General features: G+C 40.1%; 1 protein-coding gene across 2 annotated transcripts in view; it reads left to right on the forward strand.

The window, feature by feature from the left end:
- The first annotated feature begins 6,266 nt into the window (after positions 1–6,266).
- Positions 6,267–27,796, forward strand: part of RAB2A (RAB2A, member RAS oncogene family) — an 89,149-nt gene continuing 67,619 nt past the window's right edge. The window contains exon 1 of one of the 2 annotated variants that reach the window (XM_032315557.1): positions 6,267–6,369. In XM_032315557.1, the coding sequence (XP_032171448.1) occupies positions 6,324–6,369 (46 nt within the window). In that variant the 5' untranslated portion in view covers positions 6,267–6,323. Of the gene's footprint in view, positions 6,370–25,106; positions 25,162–27,796 lie in introns of those variants that run through there. The other variant, XM_032315558.1, reaches the window with a different exon arrangement.

Genomic DNA, 27,796 nt, shown 5'->3' on the forward strand with positions numbered 1-27,796 from the left:
AAATAAAGATTCTGTGGTGGTCATTTTCCCCTCTTTCACTCTGTATGTTAAAAATTCTGATAGTGAGATTATTCAAAGCGGAGATAAAGAGTGCATTGGAGGGAGGGGGGATAACCGAGGGGTGAAATGTGATCTCACAATGCCCTGTACCACTTATTTTCTAAGATCCCTTCTCATTCAAAAGACATCCATGACAGAAGGTTTTCTGTGTCTATATCTCCCACTGGGACACAGCCTGCTTATCATTTCCTCAAAAATGGAGAGAAAATGGATTTCTCTTTATCAAAATTTGAAGACCTTCAGGGATCGAGATTAAAAGAAATTGAGTCACTCATGGGACAGAAAGTGGTTTTGTCTTCAGCCATTGCTCATGCATCGCCTTTCTCTTTCCAGCTCCAACTTGGCCAAAACAAGGAATGCCTACCAGTTAACACAAGGCCTATAACACATTAGAGGTAAATGGATAGCAGGGTCAGAAGCAATTGCATGTTCCAGTTTCAGCAAAGACTAATGCTGCAGATAATAAAATACTGCTGATGTTCTACTATGCTGCAGGAGTTAGTCTTTTATTTACTTAGATACATTTGCAAAAAAATCATTCACCTGCAATTTGGCATCCACACTTGCTCCTGGTAATGACATGCTTTTCAGAGTGCTCTCATGTCCACCTCCCAGGAATTTTATTATGTAAGCAACCAGAATTATTATCTCTATAGAACAGATGTGACAAAAAGTTTCAAAGAATTTTCTTGAAATCAGCTAGATAGTGGCAGGGAAGACTGTAATGCGGGCTTCCTGGAATTCAACACTAGGCCTTTCTCTAGACCACTTTCCCTGCTGAAAACACTGGGCAAACGTAAAGGACTTACAAAAGCAGTTAGTTAGAGCTCCTGGGTGGCTCAGTTGGTTAAGCGTCTGCCTTTGGCTCAGGTCGTGATCCTGTGGTCTTGGGATAGAGCCCTGCTCAGCGGGGAGTCTGCTTCTCTCTCCTTTTGCCCCTCCCCCTGCTTGGGATCTCTCTTGCTCGCTCTCTCTCTCTCAAATAAATGAATTAATAAATAAAATCTTGAAAAAAATAAAAAGGAAAAGTAGTTAATTAAGACCACTATCCTGGGTTTTAAGTCACTTTAAAAGTGTTTAAAATTAATTATTAATTCAAGGTATTTTATGTAATTACAATTTTTAATCTATTATTTTATAACATGAGCTTATTGTTCCAATATTCATTGTTTCATCTGTGCACTTATGTAGGTCTCTTATTACAGATCATCAGTCCATTGGTAAAAATAATAGCCTACATATAAAGCAAAGTTTCTTCAGACACCTACACGCACATTGACTAAGGTTATGAATTTGTAATCATTAAATTTATACTCTTTAAGTAAGCTTTGGAAGGATAAGCAGAATGAATTGGAAGAGAGAAAACAGTAATTTCTGGCTTTGACAAGTGGTCAAAAATGGGCCACAAAGAGAAAATAAAATGGAATATTAAGTGTGTTACCCAGCCAGAATATAAGTGGCCGATGAGGTGGATAAGGTGAGCAAAAGAACAAACGAAAGGGCTGTTGGAACGCCTGAAGGGAATCGGTTAAAGCAATAACTATGAAAGATGATGCCCTTTAAGGCCCAACTTAAATGGCTCTCCCTCTGTAAAAATCTACTCTCATTTTCCAGAACAAAATTCTATCCTTTAAAATGACACATAACCTCTTCTGTGGACTTCATCAGACCAAAGCTATCCATGACTGAGCATAAAGAGACTCTACTTTAAGACACCTGGGTGGCTCTGTGGGTTAAGCCTCTGCCTTCAGCTTGGGCCATGATCCCAGGGTTCTGGGATCGAGCTCCGAGCCTCGCATCCTGCTCTCTGCTCGGCAGGGAGCCTTCTTCCCCCCTCCCTCTCTCTGCCTGCCTCTCTACTTGTGAGCTCTCTCTGTTAAATAAATAAAATCTTTACAAAAAAAAAAAAAAGACACGGTCTCTCTTGGGCTCATTCTTAGTGGCAGGTTGGAGGTGGAGAACAGGGAAAGGATGAAAGGAAGGAGGAAATAATTTTGATGTTTATGTAATGTCTACTATGAGATTAACATTTTGCTGGACACTTTGTGTCATCTCCTGAGACAACTAAGGTTTAGAGCGTTTAGTAATTTATCCATCAAATTATCAATTGCTAAGTACTAAAGTCAAGGTTTGAACCTAGTTCTTTCTTTCTCTAACACTGGTACTGAGCTGGTCAAGTATTTGCTGGAAAATTAGTTTCATTGTGGCATTTACAAACAGCTGAAAGAAAACATTTCACAGTGGTTCTTAATGATTTCTGGGTCACAGCTCTATGCAAGAATCTCTCCCATAAAATTACATATATGCAAACACACACAACATTTTCCATACTATTTCTGGAGGATCCCAGAGCCCCCAGAGTGCATTCAAGGACTAGCTAAGGAACCACGGAAACTAAAAAACCTGTGGATTACACTATTACCTCTCCTACCCCTCTCCTATCCCATCCACCTCACTGCTTCCCTCTTCCCACAGTCTGAGAGCAATCAAAACCAGAGAAAACGTAAACACATGAAACGTCTGATTGGGAACAGTAAATGCAAAACTCCAGCTTAATGCTGTATTTTAAAATGTCGTGGGGAACTTCAATGTGGAGACCTTAGAGAATGTATTCTAACAATCTTTAAACTTCACAGTTTTGACCTTCAGACCAAATATGATGTAAGACTGAGAGATGAGGTTATCAGAATTCATCCCCAAGGGAATGAAATAGCCGAAAATCAAACTGAATGGAAAATCCCAGGAAGTATACTACCATTTAGGGGAAAAGAGGTTTATTTCTGTCATTTTGCCTGAGGAATTTTTCTTGAAAAAATGTTCTTGGATTTTGGGGGCTAAATCAAATGCTTCAAATGAAGTTTGTATGGTTTTTATTTATGCACTGAATTGTTTCAAAGAGGGTTTGAGATGGTATATAGGCACAGAAAAAAATAGCAAATATTATGAATTAGGGCGCCTGGGTGGCTCAGTGGGTTAAGCCGCTGCCTTCGGCTCAGGTCATGATCTCAGGGTCCTGGGATCGAGTCCCGCATCGGGCTCTCTGCTCAGCAGGGAGCCTGCTTCCTCCTCTCTCTCTCTCTCCCTCTCTGCCTGCCTCTCTGCCTACTTGTAATCTCTGTCTGTCAAATAAAATAAATAAAATCTTTAAAAAAAAAATTATGAATTAAATGTAGGAAGAAAGTAAAGGTAGAGACATAAACCCAGGAATGGAGCTGATTTTCAAACATGAACTCTTGGGGCGCCTGGGTGGCTCAGTGGGTTAAGCATCCGCCTTTGGCTCAGGTCATGATCCTGGGGTTCCAGGATGGAGCTCCATGTCAGGCTCCCTCTCAGCAGGGAGTCTGCTTCTTCCCTTGCCCCTCCCCTGCTTGTGCTCTCTCTCTCTCTCAAACAAGTAAATAAAATCTTTTAAAAATAAAATATGAACTCAAAGTAATTTTAAATAATTATTCAGTACTAAGAGTTATATATTAAGTATGTATTTTTCATAGTTATAAAATATCTTCACATACAATATCTTAATTGATCCTAAATTGACTTTGTCACAGAGGCAGTTATTATCTACACTTTTCAGACAAGGAAAATGAGGCTCAAATGACGTAACATGGAGTCTTTGCTCTTTTCATTAGATTACACTGGTAGGTAGCAAGCGATCATCACAACACCTCTGCATCTCAGGAATGGAGGGATGCCACACAGTTCTGTGCAAGAACAACAAGCATTTGACTCCTGGGACCCAGTATTGTTGTGAGAAGATTTCTGATACTCTACAGGTAGCTTCAGATCTGGAGGTTGGAGACACACAGAATTATACTTCAGACTTGGGAATAGACCTTTAAGGTAACACTTAACTCCCTTCAGGTTACAGAGGAGTACACTGAAGCTCTGAGAGGCCAAATGATCTGGCACAATCATCTGATCAGTTAATGGTAGTGCCACTACTAGGGGCCAGCCCTCCTAAGGTTTTGTTTTGTTTTACTCCATAGTTCCACATCCATTTCTATGATTTTTTTTTTTTTTTACATGCCCAATTCTGATTTTCTTTCTCTTCAGTTTCCCCTGTATCCACCTGGCTAAGTACTATATGCGTACTGACATGGCTACAAGACCCTGCAGGACCTGGCACTACGACTTCTCTCCAGCCACTCACCCCCTCTAACAGTCTGGGAACACTCCTGACTCAAAAGGGTGCTCAGCTTGTGTGTGTCACCCGAGAGAGCGGTCCTGCTGAGACTACGAGCAAAGGCCATACCTCTGAGAGTAGAAAACGACTGAGGGGACGCTGTAGATGTCCATCACTCACGAATGACCTGAGTGAAGGCACTTGGATGGGAGTGACAAAATGGCCTCTGGAACCTGGAGGCCATGGGCAGGGACCTCCTTTCACCCAAAGTAAAGATGAGTGAATGCAATTCCAGGTAACTTCTCACGTCAAATCCCTGTGTGCTATCCCTGAAACCTTAGTAAAATCCCCCCCCACCCCGAACACACACATACAAAATACTCCAGAAACAACCAGTGAGTTCATACTTGGCAAGGCCATTCAAACTATGTACTAACCAACAGTAGCCAGCTTGGCATCAAGGTGTCAGTATAATTACATAATAAGAGACATCAAAAGGGAAAGAATATTGGGCCAGAGGAACCAGGGTCACTAAATCCCAGTGACTCTTCCCCTGCAAAGACTGTCCTTCCATTGCCAACGCTAGAGGATATGGGTTAGTAAATGAGCTTCCTCAAGCAACTTTAAATTCCATCAGCAGAGCCACAAACTTTGCACACTCTGCTGCTTTGCCTGAACTTCACTTCCCATTCCCAAACTTTTGTCCTTTCAGCAAACTCTGACTCATCATTCATACTCCTGGTTCAAACATCATTTTTCTCCAGATAACCTATCCTAAAACTTTAACAAACTCTACTACCTCCTCTTCCAAAACTGCGCTCCTTTAGAACAGGTTCTGCCTTCAGTTGCAACGCCTAGCAATGCAGAAACATAGTAGGTACTTAATAAATGTTAGTAGAATGAAAAAAAGAGTTACTTCGTTTTTCCTTTAAACATATTTTTTTCAATAGGTAATTCATGAACACTGCAAAAAAAAAAAGTTCAAACTGCACATGTAAAATTCTGGGAAAAGTAGATCTTTCCTCCATTCCTATCCACTCTCCCCTTGGTTCCCGTCGTGTTTCCTTTCAGGCTGACTACACACATAAGGGTATTTCGGTGCACCCCTGTCATTTTTTGAAAATAAAACTGTAAAATATACATATTACCTATATAACAATAAAATACGATTTACAAATACATGAATATATTTCGCATAATATAATTAATTACAGTAGTATATTGAGCATAACAACATAATTGGTATATATCTTATATATAAGTAATACATGTGATATAAATATGTATGTCTGCATCGATTTCTGTGCCTTGTTTTTGTCAGGCTTTTTTTAAAGAGCCGTGTAATATTCCACCATAGAGCATACCATAATTTACTTCACATCGTCTGATTTACGGTTTGCAATTTACAGGTAAATCCATTTTCCCTCTCAAAACCCCGTCCCCAAACACAGAAATACCACCGCCCTTCAACCCCCCGCGAGCGGCTCCCGCATTTTCAAACACCTTTTCATAACCCCAGGGCGGGGCCCTGCACCGAACGCGACGTCCGCCTTCCCACACGTGCCCCGCGCCTCCACTGCAAGGCGGAAAGACGCGGCGCCCATGCGCGTCGCGGCGACGGAACCGAACCTTCCACTTCCCTCCCCTCCCCCAGCGTCTCCCGGCCGCCGGCGTCGCCCGCTCAAACGTGCCGGAACAACCGGCGCCCGGCCTCGCCCGGCTCACGGTGGACGGGGCGCGGCCGGGGCGCGGCCGGCTCGGCGCTGGGCGGAGCTCCGGCGGGGCGGGGCGGGGCTCTGGCTGGGCGGGGCTCCGGCCGGCGTGCGGAGCTCCTCCCCTTTCCTCCGGAGGCGCCGGCAGCCGCAGCACTTCCGGGTCGGCGCGGAGGCGGGGCGGAGGCGCCGCGGCGGCTGTTATTGTTCGACTGGGCTCGGCCGGGAGCTGTCTCCATCGGCTCTGCGGGTGTCAGTTTGTCCGGCTTCCTCTCGGCCCCTCACTCCCGGTGGCTGACGGCGACGGCTGCGGCGGGCGGGGCCTGGCGTTTCGAGGCCGAGCGGCGCCGGGGTGAGGGGCGCGGAGGAGGAGGAGGAGCAGTAGCGGGAGGAGGAGCCGTGTGCCCTGGCACCGAGCGGCCGCGGCCATGGCGTACGCCTATCTCTTCAAGTACATCATCATCGGCGACACAGGTGAGGGCCCGGGGTGCGGCCAGGCGGGCGTCGGCGGCCTCCCGGCCCGGGCTGAGCAACAAACGGCGTCTGGCAGGGGCGCGGGCGCCAACGCCGCCCGGCGCCTCCCTCCCGGCCGCGCCGCTCCATTTCCGCAGTGCTGGAGCTGGTGACGTGGGCACTGCGAGCGGCCGCGGCCTGGCCAGGCCCTGTCCGCGGCCCCCGCCCTGGGCAGCCCTGCAGCTGGGGGCCTCGGCAGCCGTTTGCGACTTAAGATCTAGGAAGTGTGTGACAGGAGGAGCGGCCCAGCCGAGGGCCGTCAGGGTCTGACTTAGATGATTGCACCCCTTCTCCGGGGCCCCTCACCTTGGGCCTCTTCGCAGCCGTCGAGAAGGAAAAAGGCAGGCAGAGGAGAGCAGAAGGTGATGGGAGAAGGGTCTTGCGTTTCCTGATCAGTCGCTCCCACCTTTTCCATCCTACACGCATCTGTCAGAAGCCGGGCAAGGTGCTCCTGGTGTGGGACGGCCAGCTGAGGAGGAGAGAAGGGAACCTTAAAAAAAAAAAAAAAAAGATGTTTTTTTTAACACCCTCAAATCCCGGGTCAGAATAAGTCCTGTCCCGTCGCTCGGCGGCTGGGGAGTCCCTTTCCAGGTCACTAGAGCGTGAAAGGTCTGTCGATTTTGCCACGTGTAAACTGGGGTTATTTGGTAGTAATGGGAGGCCGTTCAGTGCTCTGGGTGTGTGCTTGCGTATGTGTGCCTGTGCGTGTTGGAGGCACTGTGATTTCTTGGATATATCAGAGTCAGGGTCGCAACTGCCCATTTTTAGGCGACCTCATGTACTTCTGAAGCAGAAAGAAATTCAGCTGTTCTCGCTTGAAGTAACATCTGAGTGTATTTCGCCGATAAGTAAACAAACTTGTAAAATATACTTAATACCTGTGATTTTGGCATTATTTTGAATCTAATAATAAAACTAAGACTTGTTCAGGTGTTACAACTATTTATATACCAGAGTCTGATTTCAGTGAGGACTCTTGCACAACTTTGGCCCCTTTGCACAACTTTGGAAACATAAGCAGCAGCTTGTGATTGCACTAGTGATGTAGCAAATTCAGTAAGTAATACAAGAAGCATGTTGATTGCAGCCTAAAAAACTTGCTGTCCCAAACCTGTCTTTTTAGCAAGGTTTTTTTTGATGTGTGACTGTACAGAATGAATGATTTTCTGTATAATGTCTTGGGTAGAGGAATGCTTTGCAAATGTTTAGTAGCAAATTTTTACACCTTTTACAAAAAGCTGCAGCATGTTTTGAGGGAGAAAGAATTGGTGAAAGCCTATTGGAAAATTTTTATTTAGGCTGTAAACCTGAGCTGGAGAGGAAATTTATGTTAATTATGATATGAATGTGTTTGAGAATTAAAAAGAGGAGTGAATATAGACATATAGAAGTGGTGAAGGTGCAAAATTATCCTTTGCAGGTTGCCTTCTTTCAGCTTACTAATTGAGCATCTACTGTGGGTAGAGTAGTGGAACTACAAATAGTAGAAAGCTGGTGCTGGTGCTTTTGGAACTTGCCCTCATTCAGAAACAACTCCCAGGCAATTTAAAGGGAACACTTTCCCCACTCTAGCCAACCTAGTTTTGCTGTCAGATTAGTCTTTCTGAAACCTGGCTGTTAGGAGACTGACAGCCTCTGCTCACATTCTTTAGTTTGACCTTCTAGGAACTCCAGTATTTTAGCCTCTGTTTGCTTTGGTAGCCTTCTTTCCCACTACTCCCTGCCTTCTGGCAGTGAGGCCTGGTGGCTGATTTCTGTGCTTTTTCCTGGTTCCTACTCTTCCCTCTGCCTCAAGTGCCTTCTCAGTGGAAAGTCTACCAATCTTTCAAAGTCTAACCCAGGTCTTCCATAATGCTCTCAGAGTCAACATATATTAAGCTCTTTTGATGTGTCAGGCTTTTTCTGGTATCCTGGCTGGCAGTGACTACTATTCCTTTATCTGGGTGCATCACACTTTGTATTTTTCTGTTATTAATGCCAGACTGTTTCATAGGTACTTGCGTAGGCATCTGTATTTGATTATGTGCCTCTGGAGGGCAGAAAAGCTGTTCAGTATTGCTTTGTATTTCAGGAAGAGCCTAGTAGAAGGTCTTGTACATTTAGTTAAATTAATGAAAGAATAGCCAAACAACCCACTATGTTCATGTTAATATACATTAATAACTTGACTGTAGGAGGTTTTTAGCCTGCTTCTGCCACTTTTTTTTTTTAAGATTTTATTTATTTATTTGACAGAGAGAGACAGAGAGAGGGAACACAAGCAGGAGGAGTGGGAGAGGAAGAAGCAGGCTTCCCGCCGAGCAGGGAGCCCAGTGTGGGCCTCGATCCCAGGACGCTGGGATTATGACCTTAGCTGACGGCAGATGCTTAACAACTGAGCCACCCAGGCGCCCTGGATTCTGCCACTTTTTTAACTGACTTTGGCCAAAATCATGTACCATGTCTCCTTAATTAAAAATATATGCACAGTTGTAAGTTACACTTAATGTGGCCCTCCCCACAAAAAGATATTAAATCAGTAGTGTGATATCCATCCTGGATGTCTTCAAAATTCATAGTATGAAAAACATATATCCTTAGAATGAAGGAAATTGCTACTTTTCCCATTTCTCTTTCCCTATTTTATAATGTTCTCATTTTTAATTTTTACGTTTCTCTCAATAACGAGATAAAATGGAGACAGATGTGGAAGTACCATGCACACTTTGTTTTTTGGAGTTTCCACTTCATAGAAGAGATTTTTAAAAACTTTCCATGAACATGATGATACCGTTGAAATGCTTGTTTTCTTAACTCTGGAGCCAAGTGCAGTTAAAATGTAGCTTTAATATTTTTCATTGATAGTGTCTTGTTCCTGAAAACTCATTTAGGTAAATGTGTCATTTAAATCTAGATATAGATGGAAATTGGTTTTTAACTAGCCTGGCCTAATAGCATAACCAGATAATTATCAAATAGGGAAAGAGAAAAATTATAATAAGCCTATAATTGTTGCTCCTAAAATTCTAGCAACTGCCTACCATTTTAACCTGATCACTAACCATCCTTGCCCTTTTTGCCACTCAGGTAGGCAAACAGATGCTCAAACCCAGTTGTATTCTATCTGAAGTGACCCTCTTGCCTTGCCCCCCACCCGAAAGGTTAGGTCAAAACTTTTTCACCTGACCAACTCTTGCTTATCCATTCTTTTAAGATTGTTAATAAACCGCACTACTCCGTATTGCATCGTTCTCATCCCCTCCACTGTTCCTTCATTCTTTGTTCCCCCTTCTCCCCACTCGCACATGCTTTTTTTTTTCTTTTTCTTAAAATCTTTTGAGGACAAGTGCTATGTAAGAAAATAAAAAATAATAAAATAATAAAAAATAATAGCTAAGTAGCTGGGCCCTTGGAAGACGTGCTGCAAGACTTTATTTGGAAGGTGGTAGTTGAGCTGAAATTAGAAGGATGCACAGGGATTTGCCAGGTGGGCATGGGGGAAATGTCTGGTAGGTAGTTGGGAGTGCATGTTTGCTGCTTGATCAATCTCACATATACTTCTTACTGGTTTTAGAAAATTAAAAATAGAGCCATAGTGTGAGCCATTTTATTGAGGACTGTGAAAGAGAGGGAAAGGGTGAGAAGTGAAGAGCTGACTGCAAGATCAGGTTGGCAGGAATATGAGGGGCTGGAGTGTGTGAAGGTAGGGGAGACTTGAAGTTGAAAGGTCAAAAACATGCGGCCTAGAGGCAAAATCCTAGAGGACTTGGGGAACCATGGCATTAGATTTTGTAGAGCTTTAGAGCTGTGACAGAAGGAAGACCTATCCTGTGGGAGACTCAAACTTGAGTTTCTTTAGATTCTCATGAGTCACCTAGAGTGGTTTTTCTTTTTTTAAAATAAAGATTCAGTGGTCCAAAGCCCAGAGATTTTGATTCGCTAGGTCTGAGGTGGAGCTCCTTGTCGCAAAACCTGAGGCCAGAAACACCAACCATTTTATTTCATTATATGAACAAGTTTGTTAGATTATCTTCAGAAAACAAACAGGGGAAAAACAACTAAGAAATTTGGAGGTAGAAGAATGCCACTTATTTTATGATGAAATATAGCATGCATATAAAAAGCATATGTATGTATATATTATGTATGTACAGTTTAATAGTTTTAAAGAACAGTAATGAATTATTATACACCCATGCTAAAGAAACACAGATCCTCATCACCTACGTCTTCCTTTCCCAGGGTTCCACCAGCTTGAATTCTGTATTAATCCTTCCATTGCTTTTCTTCGTAGTTGTGGAACTTTTTCATCTCTGTATTGTTTTATTTTGTCTGTTTTTATATGTCTTAGTTTTATTCAGTGAGAGAGCTAAAACATGTCTGAAATATACCTTTTAACATCATCTAGAATTTAGACAGTTTATTCTTTTTCTATTTTTAAAGATTGTATTTATTTATTTATTTAGAAGAGAGAAAGAGAGAGAGAATATGAATATCTTATGCTCAGTCCCAGGACCCTGAGATCATGACTTGAGCCAAAATCAAGAGTCAAGATGCTTAACCAGCTGTGTCACCCAGGTGCTGTAGACAGTTATTCTGGTCTACTTAAATTGTTGCTTTCAAGATTTTTGAGTATCCCTTTCCTTTTTTCTTTCTCTCTTAACCAGTTTGCTTGCTGCTTGCTTCCCCTAACATTTATAATGCTACTGGGACTTCTGTTGAATCCCAGAGGTCATGGTGCTGTTGTTCTCGTCCTTTTTCCTTTCATCTCCTGGTGACCCTGCCTCCTCCTTATCTCAGATAATGCCCCTCTCTTCTTCCTCAGTGCTCTTGTCTCTTTTGTTTTCATTCTGTTCCTGCTCCACCATGAAATGAATTTTCTCTTCTCTCTCATCCTTCTCCCCCACTCTATCTCGACAGCTCGCTGCCTTTTGCAGTAGCCAGTAATTTTGCTAGTTTTTTGAGCAGATTCTAATTTTGCCAGCTTAGCTGTTTTTCCCTCTCATTTTGGCCCAGCTGTGCTTGCTCCATTTTGTTATTCTTTGCTTATCCTGAACTGCAAGGCTGTGTCCTTTGCTATAAAAGATAGAGCCAAATACTGACCTACCTTGTCCTCTTTTCTAACTTTGCTTTCTATGTGAAAATTTCCTATTTGGTTCATCAACCTCATTTCTTTGCAAGTTTTAGAATACATTCTAGCTGCTGTTCTTCACTTGAAAATAAAAGACACCTGGCAAAAAGATACTGGATTCCCTTTGCTATCATTCACTTGTAGTCATCTTCCTTTTAATTCCTACTGAACTTCTCAATGCAAGCAACTTGGGTCTTATCCTGAAGATGCTGTTTAAGAAGACCTGCAGTGAGTCCTGGACTTCTATATTTTTTAAAAGCACTATTATTTACTTATTTATTTTTTTACGTTTGAAGATTTTATTTATTAGAGAGAGCACAAGCAGGAGGAGAGGGAGGGGGAGAAGCAGGCTTCCTACTGAGCAGGGAACCCGATGTCCAGCTCTGTCCTAGGACCCTGGGATCATGATCTAAGGCAGATGCTTAACCGACTGAGCCACCCAGCGCCCTTAAAAGCACTATTTTTTAGGGGTAGTACTGTGGCATTCCTCTGCAGGTCTGTCATGGGCCTTTTGTGTATATTTTTCTAGAATTTATCTTTTTTTTTTTTTTTTCCTGTTGTCAGATTTTCTGCTTTCTGAAATTTAAGTTAATCCATAAAGTATATCCAGGCTGAAGTTATGTGGAACTCTTCATCACATGAGTTTTTGGCACCATCTGTGTAGTAGATTAGGAACCATTCTTCACACTTCTTATAGTTTGTATACAATATCAAAAGGTTTTCACTTTTCATTGCTTCAAAAGATATGTGAGGTTACCATTTTATAGATAAAGAAACTGAGCATCATTTGGGGCGTTACTTTTCTCTTCTCTTGTAAGTTTTTACTCTTCACAGCTATGATGTAGCTCTCTAAATTTCTCCTAGTTTGCTCTTCAGAATGTACCTATTTTCAGGTGTAGCCAACAGTTAGTGTGTGTCTGGTCAAATCTGAGAGAGAAAGGAAGGACATGAGTATTGATGGATGCATGCCACAGTGAAGCTCTTGGAGCAGGAGAGAGCCTGGTGCAGAGTTTGTGCTTCAGAACATGGGACTGCGTGCTAGGTAGCCTCCACTGGGTGGGCTACATGCATTGGCCAGTTTGGTTCTTTTTGTTTCAAAAAGGATTTAAGGACATTTATATAAAATTTTGTGATCATTTTATTCAGATGGGAGAAAGAAGGTACATTAGTTTTGTGTTGCTGTCATAACAAACCACTGTACTCTAAAGCAGCTAAGAGAACACAAATTTGTTATCTTACAGTGTGAAAGAAAGTTCTGTATAAGTTGATAGTACATAACAGCATATGTCAGAAGTCTGCCATGTTTCTTAGTGGGCTAACATCCAGGTTTCAGCGGGACCAGGTTCCCTTTTTGAGGCATTCAGGTTGCTTTTTCAGGTTGTTGGTAGAATATACTTTCTTGCAACCGTGCGGCTAAGCTCTTCATTTTCTTGTTGTCATCTGAGGGCTGCTCTCAGCTTCTAGAACCCACTACATACCCAGTTCCTTGGCTTCTGGTCTCCTTCCTCCATTTTCAAGGACAGCAGCAGCCAGCCAAGTCCTCTTCCTGGGTCATCCCATTTCTCTGACCAAAGTTGGGAAATGTTCTCTGTGTGTAAAGACTTGTGTGATTAAATTGGACTTATCTGGATAATCTAGGATAATCTCATCTCAAAGTCTGTACTTTTAATCACATCTGCAAAGTGCCTTTTGCCGTGTAGAGTAACATAGTCACAGGTTCTAGGGAATTAGGGTATAATTTCTTGAGTGGCATCCTTCTGCCTACCACTGAAGGAGAAACAGTAAGTTGAAGCCAGAAGCAGCATTAATACTTGATTTTTTGTGTGCACGTTTTTGAAGTGGGCATTGTATTAAGCTATGCAAAGAGAAAACTCTGCTTATTTACTTTAATTATAGTACACATTATTTTTTTAAAAGCATGTATGCGTATACTTAATTATTCCTGATCATGGGTCTTGAAAGGCATTTTCCCTCTGATTTCCTCTTTAAAAGACTACAGTGTGGTGTAGTGAAGAATGTAAATATACAGCTAGTATATTTATATATTTATAGGGCCTTTTCTGCTGGTACAGGTCTTCGAATCTGAACAGTAATACCCATGATGAAGGCTCCATTTTACAGGTGAGGAAAGAGAAGCTGTCATATCCCAGAGCTAGGAACTGACTAAACTGGAGTTTGGAATTTGAACCCAGGTCTTTCTGACTCCAAAGTCCATACTCTCCTGTATCATAGGTATTTCTGGATTCCCACAAATTCCATTCAGACCTCTTTTGTTGGCCTCAGTCCCCTTTACTAAAAGATACCACATCCACTTAGACAAAATGGGGATAAAGGATAAAATAACAGTGAAGTCCTCTATAAAACAAGAATAAAGTCCTTTCTCTGCTTCTTACCAGCTATATGAGCTTAGGCAGCATCTTTCATCTGCCTTGTTGTCCTCATCTATAAAACGGAATGAATAAATGAGATAAGTAATAGTGACTTGAATGAGAAATGGTTACTGTTTCATCTTAACTTTATGTGCTGCTTCTTGAAATGTTACCATAATTTCCTGATGTCCATTGAAAGAGTAACACAAACTTGACCAGTGCTATGTAGGTTTGAGTGATGCTGTTCATAGCAAAAATAGTCTTTTGTCCCCTGTGAATCCTAACATGTTGATCTTCCCCTCCACCATCCCTGGTTAGCTTACTAGTTGGTGGCCAGCTGATACTTTGAGACATCTACTATCCTTGATCTAATTGTTTCTTTGTAACTGTATTGTGTTTTCTTGCACTTAATATATTTTCCCTGTATTTGTTTGCATGTAGCAGAAACTTTTTATGGAAGGCTCCTTATCGTATCAACATTGTTTTAACAGCATCCAAAGTTGTTCAAGATACATTCTATTCCAGGTGTATTTATATATATTTAGCACCTTTGCTTAATCTAGTCTACATGATCATTCAAGTCCAGTCATGATTCAGAAGGACTCCGTAGGGTTTTGTTCTAGAAGGACCTGTTTGATAATAAAAGAACAGAAACCTACTCCTACAAATCTGCTAGCTCAGGAAAAGAAGTTTTGATAATGATTTAAAGAGTGCCCATAGGAAACTAAGAAAAATTGTAAACAAGTGTTAGGGAACTGGTTACTCTGAAATGTTTTCCTCTCATGGCTTCTCTTTCAACCCTTGAGATAATTAGGGATATGTGTTTTTTGGTTTTGGGGGTTTTGTTTACAAAGATTTTATTTATTTTAGAGAGCATGTGCGTGTGTGCGTGCATTTGCACACAGGAGAGCACAAGCAGGGGAGAGGGGGAGAGGATGAAGGAGAAGCCAACTCCCTGCTGAGCAGGAAGCCGGATCCTGTGGCGCTCTGTTCCTCTATTCCTGGGGCCTGGGATCATGACCTGAGCTGAAAGCAGACGCTTAACTGACAGAGCCACCCAGGTGCTTCATGTGGTTTTTTTGTTTGTTTGTTTTTTAAGATTTTATTTTATACCAGTGTGGGGCTAAACTCACAACCCTGAGATCAGAAGTTATATGCTCTACCAACTGGGACTGCCAGGCACCCCTTGTGTTTTTTGTTTTAAACATGGTTTTTTTTTCCTTTTGAACAATGTTTTTATTATTGATTTCTGACTTTATTCACATAGGTAAGAGCATGTAGACTATGTTGATTATTTAGTTTTTTAAGCTAATTTTGTAGCCAGTTACTTGGTTAGCGAGTGTACATATTCTGTGTGTGCTTGAAAAGTGTACTGTTGGTTCATGGTTGGTTCTGGTTTCCATACATGTTCATGAGATGAGACTTACTATCTGTATATTCTTGATAGTCCCTTGAGTTTTGGGGTAAGATGTTAGTATCTATTATGACATGGTTTTGTTTAGTTTTTAGTTTTGTCAGAGTGGTTTTTTTCCTTCCAGTAAATTTGAGGGCTGATTTGTAAGGTATTTATGGGGCTCAGGTCTTCACAGCTTACTGAAGAGTTGCTCTTTGTCATTAAGTTACTCTTTACTTTTTACATACTGTGGAGTTGTTTGTTTGTGTTTTATATATATATATATATATATATTTTTTTTTTTTTTTTTGTAGTGCAGTTTTGGGTACTGAAGTGTTTGATATTAATTTTGAATCTTATTTTTTGGTTTATATTTGCCTAGTATAGACTTTTTCATCATTCTCTTTTCTTTGGAAAAGAAAGAAGGGTTTATTTTGTTGTGCTTTGTTTAGGAAACAAATATTACAGATACAGTTGAAGCCCTTTGTATATACTCTTCACTGTTCTTTGTCGCTAGAGGTAACCACTCTCCTGAATTTGGTGTTTATTATTTCTATGAAAGTTTCCAAATGATTACTACTTATGTTTGTGAGTATTTGTAAAAAGTGTATAATCGTTTATGTATCTTTTCAACTTTATATTAATGAAATTTTACTGTACATGCTCTCAAACTTTTTTGTTCGATATTATTTTGGGAAATTTATTGGTATTAATATATTTTGTTCTATTTTATTGGTATTAATTGCTAGGTTAGTTTAATTTTAACTACATTCTGTTGGTTTAATTTAATTATATCCTATTGTTTGACTATACCACAATTTTCCCACTCTTTTCCCCTAAGGGAATTTTAGGCTGAGTTGTGTGTCATCTTATAAAAGACAGTATGGGGCACCTGGGTGGCTCAGCAGCTATCTTCGGCTCAGGTCATGATCCCAGGGTCCTGGGATGGAGCCCTGCATCTGCTTCCTGCTCAGCCTGCTTCTCCCTTTGGGGTTCACCCCACTTGTATTCTTTCTGTCAAAGAAATAAAATTAAAAAAAAAAAAAAGAAAAAATAGTATACTATGTGGATTTTTTGGTGTGTGCCTCCTTGAACATATATGCTGAGTTCTGGAGCCACACCTTGAAGTGGAATTGTGGGTGCGAGGTGTGCACATCTTTTGCTTTATCTGTGAATCTGTGAATCGAAATCATTCTTTAATCAGTTAAATCTCACTCTTGTTCTTTCAGCCCTTTTTTTTTTTTTAAAGCTTGTGTTTTTTATAAAGCCCATTGCTGTATTATTAAAAGATTCAGTCTTAGAGGCTTTTACTAGGAGAATTTAATCATTGATGTATGTATGTATATATGTTTTTTTAAGTGGAGCCCATCACAGGGCTTGAACTCAGGACCCTAAGATCAAGAGCTGAGCCAAGATCAGGAGTTGGACACTTAACCTCCTGAGCCACCCAGGCACCCCAATCTTTGATGAATTTGAATTAATTTATACTATCAGGTCCCACACTTGTTCAGTCACATGGGCAGGGATCAAGACATAGATCATAAGCATGTCCCTTTGCCATGATCTTTTGGATAAGGTGGGCACTGTGTCCTGTTAATGTCCTAACTATGTCCTACATAGGAGGCAATATGGTGGTCAGATTTCCCAAGCATATATAATGTCATCTATTATATTCCTATATATGTAATGTCACCTATATATTCTTTTTAGGACAATGTAGAAAGAGTCTAATGGAAAGAGGATACCTGTCACTAATTCCTATTCGTGCAAATGAACAATGAACTAAAATTCCCGAGTTTCCTGTTTGTGAAATGAATAAAGTACCTGCCAGGTGCACCCTGTAGGCTTGTTCATCAGTGCTGTGGGGTTTTGGTTTTTCGTTCTTTGTTTCCCCAAACTTTATAGCTGTCTTTGAAATTCAAGTGTCAGTAATTTGTCTCCCTTCATTTATTTACAGTTGATATGTCAGTGTAAGTGGTATGTTCACGCTTGTTCTGTGGCCCCCGGTGTTGCTAACGCCGATGAATAATTCCTTTAGCATTTGTCCCCCTTAGCAATAATTATGTGCATCTAGGAGGGAAATAGAGTTGATCCTTGAATAGTGTGGAGACTAGGGGCACCAACCCCCACACAGTCAAATCCACAATGACTTTGACTCCTCTAAAATGTAACTACTAATTTGTACTGTTGATCAGAAGCCTTACCAATAATATAAAGAGCCAATTCACAAATATTTTTTATGTTGTATGTATGATATGCTGTATTCTTTTTTTTTTTTTTTTTAAGATTTTATTTATTTATTTATTTATTTGTCAGAGAGAGAGAGAGAGCGAGCGAGCGAGCACACAAGCAGGCAGAGGTAGAGAGAGAAGCAGACTCCCTGCGGAGCAAGGAGCCCGAGACAGGACTTGATCCCAGGACCCTGGGATCCTGACCTAGGCTCAAGGCAGCCGCTAAACCAACTGAGCTACCCAGGTGTCCCTATATACTGTATTCTTAAGATAAAGTCAACTAAAAATAAAATGTTATTAAGAAAACCATAGGAAAGAGAAAATACATTTACAGTACTCTCTTTATTGAAAAAAATCCACGTATGGACTTAAGCAGTTCAAACCCATTTTGTTCGAAGGTAGACTGTAGTAGGTTATTCTAAGTCCTCTGTGGTCATTTTAGCCTAGACAGCACTCTTGAAAATTTTCCAAGAGCCTAGTATTTGTAATTCCAATATCTTGATTACTTCAGGGGCTCCTCTGCTTGCTACCTTAGTGAAGTTCAAACATCTTCAGCTTCAGTTTTCTCATCTAGAAAAAGACAGCAGGAATGCCTGGCTTGTATCTACAGGATTTTTATTTGAAGTAAAAAAAGGTGTGCAGGTCCCTTTTAAGCTGCAAAGTACTTTATTAATAGTAATATCTTAGAGATAATTTTTCTAATTGGTTGAGCATCCTAAAATTAATTTAGTTGGGGAGGTCTTGTCTATAGAAAAAGCGATTCATTGTGCTGACTTCAGACTGTAATTACTTGAGTTGAAGGAAATAAATAAGATCACGTGTTAATATGCAAAATGGCGATTCTTTGATCCTGAAATTTTCTTTGGACTCCCTAAAGGAAAGTCATTTCCTATCTCATACCCTCACAGGCCTCTTGAGATTAAGAATAATATCAAGTAGGAGGTACTCTTTTTTAGTAGTCTTCAGGAAAAAGATGTTAAGATCAATAGTTGTTTCCTCAATTTTTTCCATACCCCCTCTTGGTACCTTGAGATACCTTGAGGTACCTTGATTTTGAACTCCTTTGGAAAGAGGCAGGTTTTTTTTAGGTTTACAGAAGTCTTCAGTGTAATGAATCGATTGATCAAAGGTTATCTTTTTATCTCCTTGGACAAAGTATTATTAGTTTAGTTTAGTCTTAACCATTTCAAAGGTCAAAGTAAAAGTACACGTTTCCAAAATTACTTATGCTCAAAGCTTTACTTAACTGGATATAAAAATTAATAAATACAGAAATGAGTTATTAATTATAAATTAAAGCAGTAATCGTATACTTGGTGAATTGATTCACCTGTCTTTAAAGTAAAAGTATGTGTTAACACTTTTTCAGTAATACAACCTTTGGTATAAGGTGAAGAAGTTCTACTGGTTTCACTGCTAGGTGGATTTTTAAGTGGCTGAATAAATGGATCCATGAAGGGCTGCCCTTGTAGGCAAGCTGGAAGGAGCATGCTGCTGCATTCAGTTCTGGTTTTTTTATATTTTATATTTGTAACAACTTGGATAAAATCCAATTTGGTTGAAAGAGCTAATGTGTGGATTAGAATCCAAAACGACCTTGACAGGCAGAACGATTGACTAAAGTTAGCAAAATGGAAATTAATGAAATTAAAGCCTTGTATTTACTGTAAAAACAACCATACAGGGGCACCTGAGTGTCTCAGTCAGTTGAGCATGTGACTCTTGATTTTTGGCCCAGGTCACGATCTCATGGTCATGGGATCAGGGCCTGCATTGGGCTAAGTATGAATTCTGCTTGGGATGCTCTCTCCTGAAATAAATATATAAAATCTTAAAAAAATAAAATAAAATAAAAACAACCATACAAATACAAGATGGAGGTCACCTGGTAAATAGCACACTTCTAAACACTTAAACTTTTACATGACTTGGTTCAGTATGAGTCACAGGATTGATAAAGCCAACAAAGGAATAAATGTGATGCTGGATTAGTAAAAGTATAATGTACAGACAAGGCAGATTATAATTCTACTCTACAACTCAATTATGAAAATTTGTTTTAGAGGGATACTACACATTGGAGCTTGCTCAGAAGACCAGTCAAGATAGTATGAAAGCTATATCAACCATGATATTATAGGAACAACTAACGGAAACATTTTTTTAAGATTTTTATTTAGAGATTTTTATTTTTATTTTAAGATCTTTATTTGAGAGAGCCGGGGTTGGGGAGGAGAAGGTGCACAGGAGCAGGAGGGAGGGACAGAGGGAGAGGGAAAAGTGGACTCTCCACTGAACAGGGAGCTCCATTCGAGACTCTGTCCCAGGATCCTGGGATCATGAACTGAGCCAAAGGCAGATACTTAACCAACTGAGTCACCCAGGCTCGGGAAACATTTTTGTTTGTAACTGCCCCCCCCTCCACACAAATAATAGAAACATTTTAATCTAAAATAGAGAAGATCTAAAGGAGCACATAATAATGACTTTTGACACTTGGGTATTTAAATAAAAGAGACTTAAGCCTACCCTTTGTGGCTTTTCATGGGCAGAACCAGGACCATGAGTAAAGGAGATAGATTTGGACTCCCTATGAAATAGAAAGAGGTAGGGAGCACCTGGCTGGCTCAGCTGGAAGAGCATGCAATTCATGGTCTCGGAGTTGTGAGTTCAAGGCCCATACTGGGTATAGAGATTACTTAAAAATAAAAACAAAAATTTTTTTTTTTAAAGATGGAAAGAGCTTGTTATGTGGTGAGTTGGTTTGTTACTGGAGTTGTTCAGATAGAGGTTTGATTGACACATATTAGGGCTTGGAGGATGGCATTTATGTGAAGATTAGAGGATTGGATTCATTTTAATTCTTTTGGTTTTGTTTTTTGGGTTTTTTAGAGAGAGTGTGGTTGCACACACATATGTGTTAGGGGATGAGGAGGAGAGGGAGAGAGAAAATCCCAAGTAGGCTCCGTGCCCAGTGTGGGGCATGGTGCAGGGCTCAATCCCACAATCCTAAGATCACTACCTGAGCGGAAATCAAGAGTTAGACACTCAGCCGAGCCGTCCAGGTGCCTCTCATTTTTTTTTTTAAATTAATTTATTTATTTATTTGACGGAGATCATAAGTAGGCAGAGCGGCAGGCAGAGAGAGAAGAAGGGAAGCAGGCTCCCTGCTGAGCAGAGAGCCAGATGCAGGGGCTCGATCCCAGGACCCTGGGATCATGACTTGAGCCAAAGGCAGAGGCTTTAACCCACTGAGCCACCCAGGCGCCCCTGTTTTTATTTATTTTTTATTAAAGATTTATTATTTGAGAAAGAGTGCGAGAGCACAGCAGGAGGGGCAGAAGGAGGGGGAAAGAGAATCCCAAGTACACCCCATGCTGAGCACAGAGCCCCCACTCAAGGCTCGATCCCATGACTCTGAGATCAAGTCAAAACCCAAGAGTCAGACAGTGAACCACCTGTGCCACCCAGGTCTCCCCAACCTCGTTTTTGTTTTTAAGGACATTTAAGATACTATGTGGGCAGTCCTTGAGCTAGAGTTAGAAAAATGAATAGAACTATCTTATCCTACTGGGAAGATGAATTTGCCACAGTAATTACAAGACAATGTAATGCACTAGGCACAAAGTACTGAAGGAACATGGAGAGGATTCATTCTAATTGCAGTGAATGGCTCATAACATACTCAGATTTTCAGCAAACATTTATTGAGCACCAATGTGTGCTGAGTGCTGTGCTTTGGCTTTCATATATGTTCTCACAATAATCTTAGGTACCTACTGGCTCCATTTTACAAATTATACATCAGGTATGATATCATCAGACATGGTCTCATTTGTTTGAATAATTCCCTCACCTAACAACCCTCTAGAATCAGTTTTTATTTTTGCCCCTATTTTTTGTATTTGTTATGTGGAGAACAGAGAATTGAACTGAGCTCCTCGCAGTCAGATTGAACAGAGTGTAGCAGGATAGGGTTTTTGTCAGCATTCTGTGGCGACTTAAGACTAAAGGAGATCTGGGGACCGTACTGTGAAGAGCACTGTGTGGCACTGAGTTGGTTTGCTTATCCTCTGGATAGCTTCACAGAAGCCTTATTCCCCATCTCTCAGTGGTGTAAATCTCTACCCTTCACTCAGAATTCTGGCGGGAATTAGTGATCCCTTTCCACCTTGTAGTCTTGTTTTCTTTTTTGGCCTCCCCCCCCTCATTCTTTCCGGCTTCAGAAAGAATTTACCTTAGGAATGGAAAAACTATGTTGGATTTGAGCATGGATATGTGAATTTTTGGCCTTAGCTATGAGTAAATCTTGTTAAAAAGTACTACTGATTAGTATTCTTGAGCGGCTCTTAGGAGTTTTAAAAAAAGGAAATCAAAATCTTCTCATAGCACATTATTTTACTCACAGGCTCTCATAATTTTCTCTGCAGACCGACATTTAATATAACTATTTTTGGTCACACAAGAAATTTTGCTAATTATTTAAAAGCCACATCAATATGGAGGTTGTTAGACAAGGCCCATTAAAATATTGCTTATGTAGTGTTTGATGCAAAAGTAGGTCCTTTGAAAAACTTCTCTATGTATTTTTTTAATGGTCTAAGTAATAAATGCTTATGATAAAAGATGAAAATATTCAATCACTTTAAGTATGGTGAACAGTGGTTTTCTGTATCCTTCCAGAAATTTTCTATCCATCTGTAAGCTTGTGTGTATGGGTGTGTCCCAGTTTTAGCAGTAGGATTATACATTTAGTACTGTTCTACGCCTTTATTTTTTTTTTTCTCCTGAGGGTACATCTTAGGTGTCTTAACATATCACATATATAAATCTATCATTCTTTCTAAACACCTGCATAGCTCAACCATAATGTATTCAGTTCCTGATTCTGTTATTCCTGGTCTGTGGTAGGTAGCAAACAGCAGAAACCTGTGGTTAATTTAAGCAGATTTCATTAGAAAGATTGAATGTTCATAGATTGATAGGAAAGCAATATAATCCGGCCTGGAAATGGCAAAGCCAAGGAAGGCAAGGCACAGTCAAATCCTGCTGTCAGTATATCCTGCTGAAGAAGATACTGGGGACATATCAGTGGTCTCTCATCTCCACTGTAGCCACCATGGATTCTCTATGGTCCCTGATATTGGAGCATTCTTTCAAGATTCCAGATTCTGGACAAGAACATCTGATTGGCTGAGTCTAGATTACATGTTTTGCCCTAGCTGCCGGGGAGTTCAAAGAAAAGTGCTCTGATGCTAGGTTGCCAGAAATAACAAATGTTCATCTAGACCTGTTGATGAATATTGTTATACACAGTATAACACAGTTCTTGCAGGCTTGTGTAAGAAGTAAAATCTGTGGCCGACTAGGATTTATATTTGTATTTTGATAGATACTGCCAAATCACCTTTTATTAAAAATAGTGGACTTAGAAAGAATATCTGATTTTGAGTGTGGTATATATTTTGTGTACTTAATTCAGCAGGCTAATCTCAACATTGTCTGTGTTGACTGATGCCTAGTCTGTGTTTAGGAATTTAGCAGTTCTGTTTAGTTGCTATTATCATGTGCTTTCTTGGGCTCTTGCCGGTTTCATGTAGCAACTGCATGAAATAGTTCTTTTTGCTTATAGTCTTTAACTTTGATATCATTTATATCATGGCATACTGCTTAGAGATCATGTACAGTAAATTTATTTTATAAGTATCATGTACATTCACATCACAAAGCACCTTCTTCCATAACATCATGGAAAAATTTCCTCTACAAGCTACTTCATTGAAATGTGATTTTGAGATGCTGCAGTTCTTATTTGGAGTCTTTGCTTATGAAAGGATTAGAAAAATGGTCAGATTAAAGTGTAATATACCTGATCTGTTAACTGAAACTTGTTGGGATAAAGTTAGTGTCAAGGAAACTATGTTTATTTTTTGAAACCTTTTTTCCTTATTACATTTCTGCCCTGTCAGTCATTTAGTTACAGAGTATTCCCTTCTTTCTCTTAGTATTACTACTAGTAATACCTGGAAAGTGAGATAACATTATTTTTAGTTAGGAAAGATATTGGTTGCAGTCTGTCAGAAAGAATAAATTAAGGAGGTTGGGTGGTAGAGTGGAAAAATACAATTTACGGGGCACCTGGGTGGCTCAATCAGTTGGGCACCAGACTCTTGATTTTGGCTTAGGGTGTAATCTGAGGGTTGTGAAATTGAGCCTCAGGTTGGTCTCTGTGCTTAGCACAGCTCTTCCCCTCTTCCCCTCTGCCCCTCCCCTCACATTTTCTCTCTCTCTCTCTCTCTCAAATAAATAAATATTTATTTATCATTCCTGCTTTACTAACCTCACAGGCTTAGTATCATGGTTTGATAAGATTGCATGCAAGGAAGGAGCATAGTTAGACCTGCAGACAGTCAAAAGCCACTCAGATATTTTAAATAAGACAAAAGTATATTAGCATAAAGCATAACTTGATTACAGGGGTCCTTAGATGCAATAAAAAAGAAAGGAAGACTGTCTGTATTGAAGTGAGTCCTTTGGATATTTGGCAGGTGGCATGTAGCCCATCTGTTCCAAGCCAGGTAATTGCCGAAGGTGCTAAGTGGAAACCAGGATAACAATGTTTTGGACTTTGCTGTGGGGAACCTATCTTTAGTATTTTCAGTTATTTATGTTAATACCAACTGTGCAGGGGCTTCACATTAGTTATAACTGAAAAAGTAAACTGAAGAGGATTTGCCACTGAAACCAGCTTTTTTTTTTTTTTTTTTTTTTTGGCTACATGTAAGGGCACTGGTTATTGAACTTCACCCATCAGCAACATCTGGACAACTTGGTGAAACACAGATTGCAGGGCTTCACCCCAGTTTCTGATTCAATAAGATGGGGCTGATCATTTGCATTCTAATAAGTTTCCAGGTAATACGTAAGCTTCTGGTGTGAGAACCATATTTTGAGAATCTGTTTTTTAGGGAAACCATATAATTTATCATATTAGCTGATCCATAATTTATTAGGGAAACATGAGTTACTGAGCCTTCCCTGGCAAACCAGGGTTTAGGGTTTTTCCCAGTTTTACTGGGAGAATCTTTTTACAGAGAGGTTTCTGTAATAGAATTATCACCTGCTGGTTGACTCATGATACCTAAGTTGTATTTATTTATTTGTGTCGGTAGGTACATTAAATTCCCAAAAGATGATTCAGTCAGATTTTCCCCTTGATCTCTGTCCTTTTAAATGTTAATTAAAAGAGAATATAAGTATTCTGGATTCTTCAGCTGACTTATTTTGCCGTGAATGATAGCAAAAGTATTGTAGATGAGTTCTTTCAATGGATGTGTGGTTGGATTAGACACTAGAGAGTAATTTCCAAGTTTGTTTTTGTCAGTCATGGTAAGAAGTATTTGATTGCTCAGGGTTCAGATATGTGTGTAAGTGCATATATCTCTTTAAAATAGAAGTTTCTAAATAGTATTTATGCTTGTATAGTATATACAGTCTCATATTTGCTGTTTTCTAGGTCTTTTTTTATGCTGGTTGTGATCCACTAAATTGATTCCATGATGTAACTGGTTACAGTCTACTGGTTAAAAAACACAGCACAGAGGACCTCTATGGTTCCAGCAAATTGTGGTACTCTTAAAATTCTGAGAGGTAATTGTACTTCAGCGTTCTTCATTCTGATGTTTCTCAAACACTCCAGCCATTTACCAACATTAAAATAGGTGGTGGTGGGGGGAAGCCCCATGAGTTGGGAAGAAGAAAGGAAAGGTATGTTATTTTTAGCACATGGTGCTGCCTTACTTCCTGTTAGATCTAGTATTTGATCACTTATTCCCTATGGAAAGTAGCAAATGCTTCATTTTATTTTACAATTTTTAAAAATTTAAATTGTATCTGGCTTTGTAGTTTTTGAACATATTGCACTAAAAAGCAAAAACAAACAAAAAAACACCTAGGCCTTCTCTGAGAAAATCTAACCTTGGCTCATATTCAGAATCCCTCCACTTTACCAACTTAAATTTGGTTTGTCTTAATGAAGGATCTGTTAACCATACTGGTTGGATCAGTCAGAGTTGAGCTAGGAGACTGAAACCACACAGGAATTTGCATAGGGAAAGTCTAATGTAAAGAAACATTAACTATATCATGGGATTAGAGTAACAGGGAATTGGCTTAGCGGTAAGGAGAACTCTAAAGAGTACAATAACAGCAGATAGAAGACCCAGGCAGAGCATGGAAGGAAGGAGCCAATCTGGCATCCAGACCTTCTTGGAGGGGCACGGCTGAGGCCCACTGAGGGGCTGTGATGGATTGGAAAGCTGCCGTCTGTGTGCTGTGGGAAGCCTTCCATGGGGAGGAGCTGTGTTGGGACCTTCATGGGAAGCAGCCTGAAGGAGTGCTGGGGGAAGTTGGCTGCGGAGAGGTGCGGAGTGCTGCCTTCTGCTGATGACACTTGCTGTCACGCCAGCTGGCATGGGAGAAATGTTCTAGTGTCTCCAGCAGGGCAGTGAAGGTTTGGAGCTAGGAGGCGCTTGATTGATAACTCATGTACACACTAAAAAGCTGAACTTTTCAGAGGAAAATTACACTTAAGTTAGGGGCTGATGATAGAGATGGAATTCTGATTCAGCACAGTCAGGTTTTCATTCTCTAAATATCTGAAAAATTCACTGTTGAGTAAAAAAATTTTGACTTATTATTTTTTGAGAAATTGATTTTTTTAAACGTTGATTAGAGTTTGTCGCATCATAGAAATGACTAGTCTCACTTTGTGACCTTTTCAGTGAGCATGCGGTATATTAATCTAGTATTCACTGAGCATCTGTCTTCTAAACTGGGCCACAGTGCAGGTGGTTTTCAAAATACAAAAAGGTGAATATTACTGCCCCTGAAGGAGGAAGGTGGATGCGTAAACTGATAATAAAAGTATAACGTGATAAGTGGTTAATGAAGTATGTATAGAGTACTGTGGTCTTAACACGGGATAAAGTGTCAGCCTGCCTTTCAGCGCTGGGGAAGGAAAAAGAAGCACAGACATGTGATCTGCATGCTATCTCCTGTATTCCTCAAAATAGCCTTATGAATAAAGTGGGTGGTATGATTACCATTATACAAAGAAGCAAACAAGGTCTGGAGACCTGAAACAGCTGTTCCTTCCCGAGTCACACACAGGATCTTAATCTAGTCCAGAAGATTTGTTATCTCTTAAATTAGTGGTGTACTTTGAAATGCAGAAGGCTTCACAATTTAAGTTTCTAAATGTAAAGCACGGGACTACTACTGTGAACGATTTAAAAAGTGAAGTAAATATGCCCCTGCCTTTAAGGGGTATATAGTCTAGCAGTGCTGATTAAATGTGATAAAGGCTCTGATGGAGGTACTGAAGAAAGCTTGGAATTTCATGAGAAGTTGCAGAATGCAGAATGCCTGTCCTCCTCCATTGAAACCTTAGGTAGGGTAAGATGACATTTGAAAGAAAAAAATTTGAGCATTGAAAGAAAAGAGAAAAAAAAAAAGATGGCATTTGAGCTGGTCCTTGAAAAATGGGTAGAGTTTAGACAAGTAGAAATGGTAAATAAACAAAATGTAAAAATAGGAGGGAAAAAGTTGTCATTTATCATGTATCTTTCAAGTGCCACACCTTGTAGTTCCTCAGTATAAACCTTCCAATTTATAGTATAGTTTCCTATCAGACAATTACTAATATAAGACTGGAAAGATAAATTCATTAAACATATTGGACTTAGGCTGTGATACAGTGTGGTTGAATTTGAACTTTAATCTGTAGGCAGTAGAAAAGGTAGACTTTTTTAAAAGAAAATAGTACCAGACTGGAGTTATGATTACATTAGGAACTAAATATACATGTGTATATATTCAGATTATCATACAGTGGCAGAGACATTCTGGACGTTACATGTAATTCTTTCTTTCTGTCTTTTCTCATCCATCCCTGGTGCAGCCATATGTAGGACAGATTCGGAAGCCGGAGCATATATAGTTAGGTGGTTATTATAGCGGTCCAGGTAGGAGATAATAAAGGTCTTATGTAGGGCAGTGGTAGTGAAAATGATGAGGTGGTTACTGGTGAGAATTGGAATTAACAGAGATTAGAGAAGGACATTGTAGGGAGTGAAAAAATTAAAGATGAAGGTAATTTTTCCTTTTCAGAAGACTACTTCAGATACAGGCTATTTTCCATTTATTTTTAAATATAAAGTAGTAAGTACACATAACAATGTTAAAGCACTGTGAAGGGCAGAAGGTTGGCTATGGGCAACAGGAC

Source organism: Mustela erminea, chromosome 16, assembly GCF_009829155.1.
Source record: "Mustela erminea isolate mMusErm1 chromosome 16, mMusErm1.Pri, whole genome shotgun sequence".
Taxonomy (NCBI): Eukaryota; Metazoa; Chordata; class Mammalia; order Carnivora; family Mustelidae; genus Mustela; species Mustela erminea.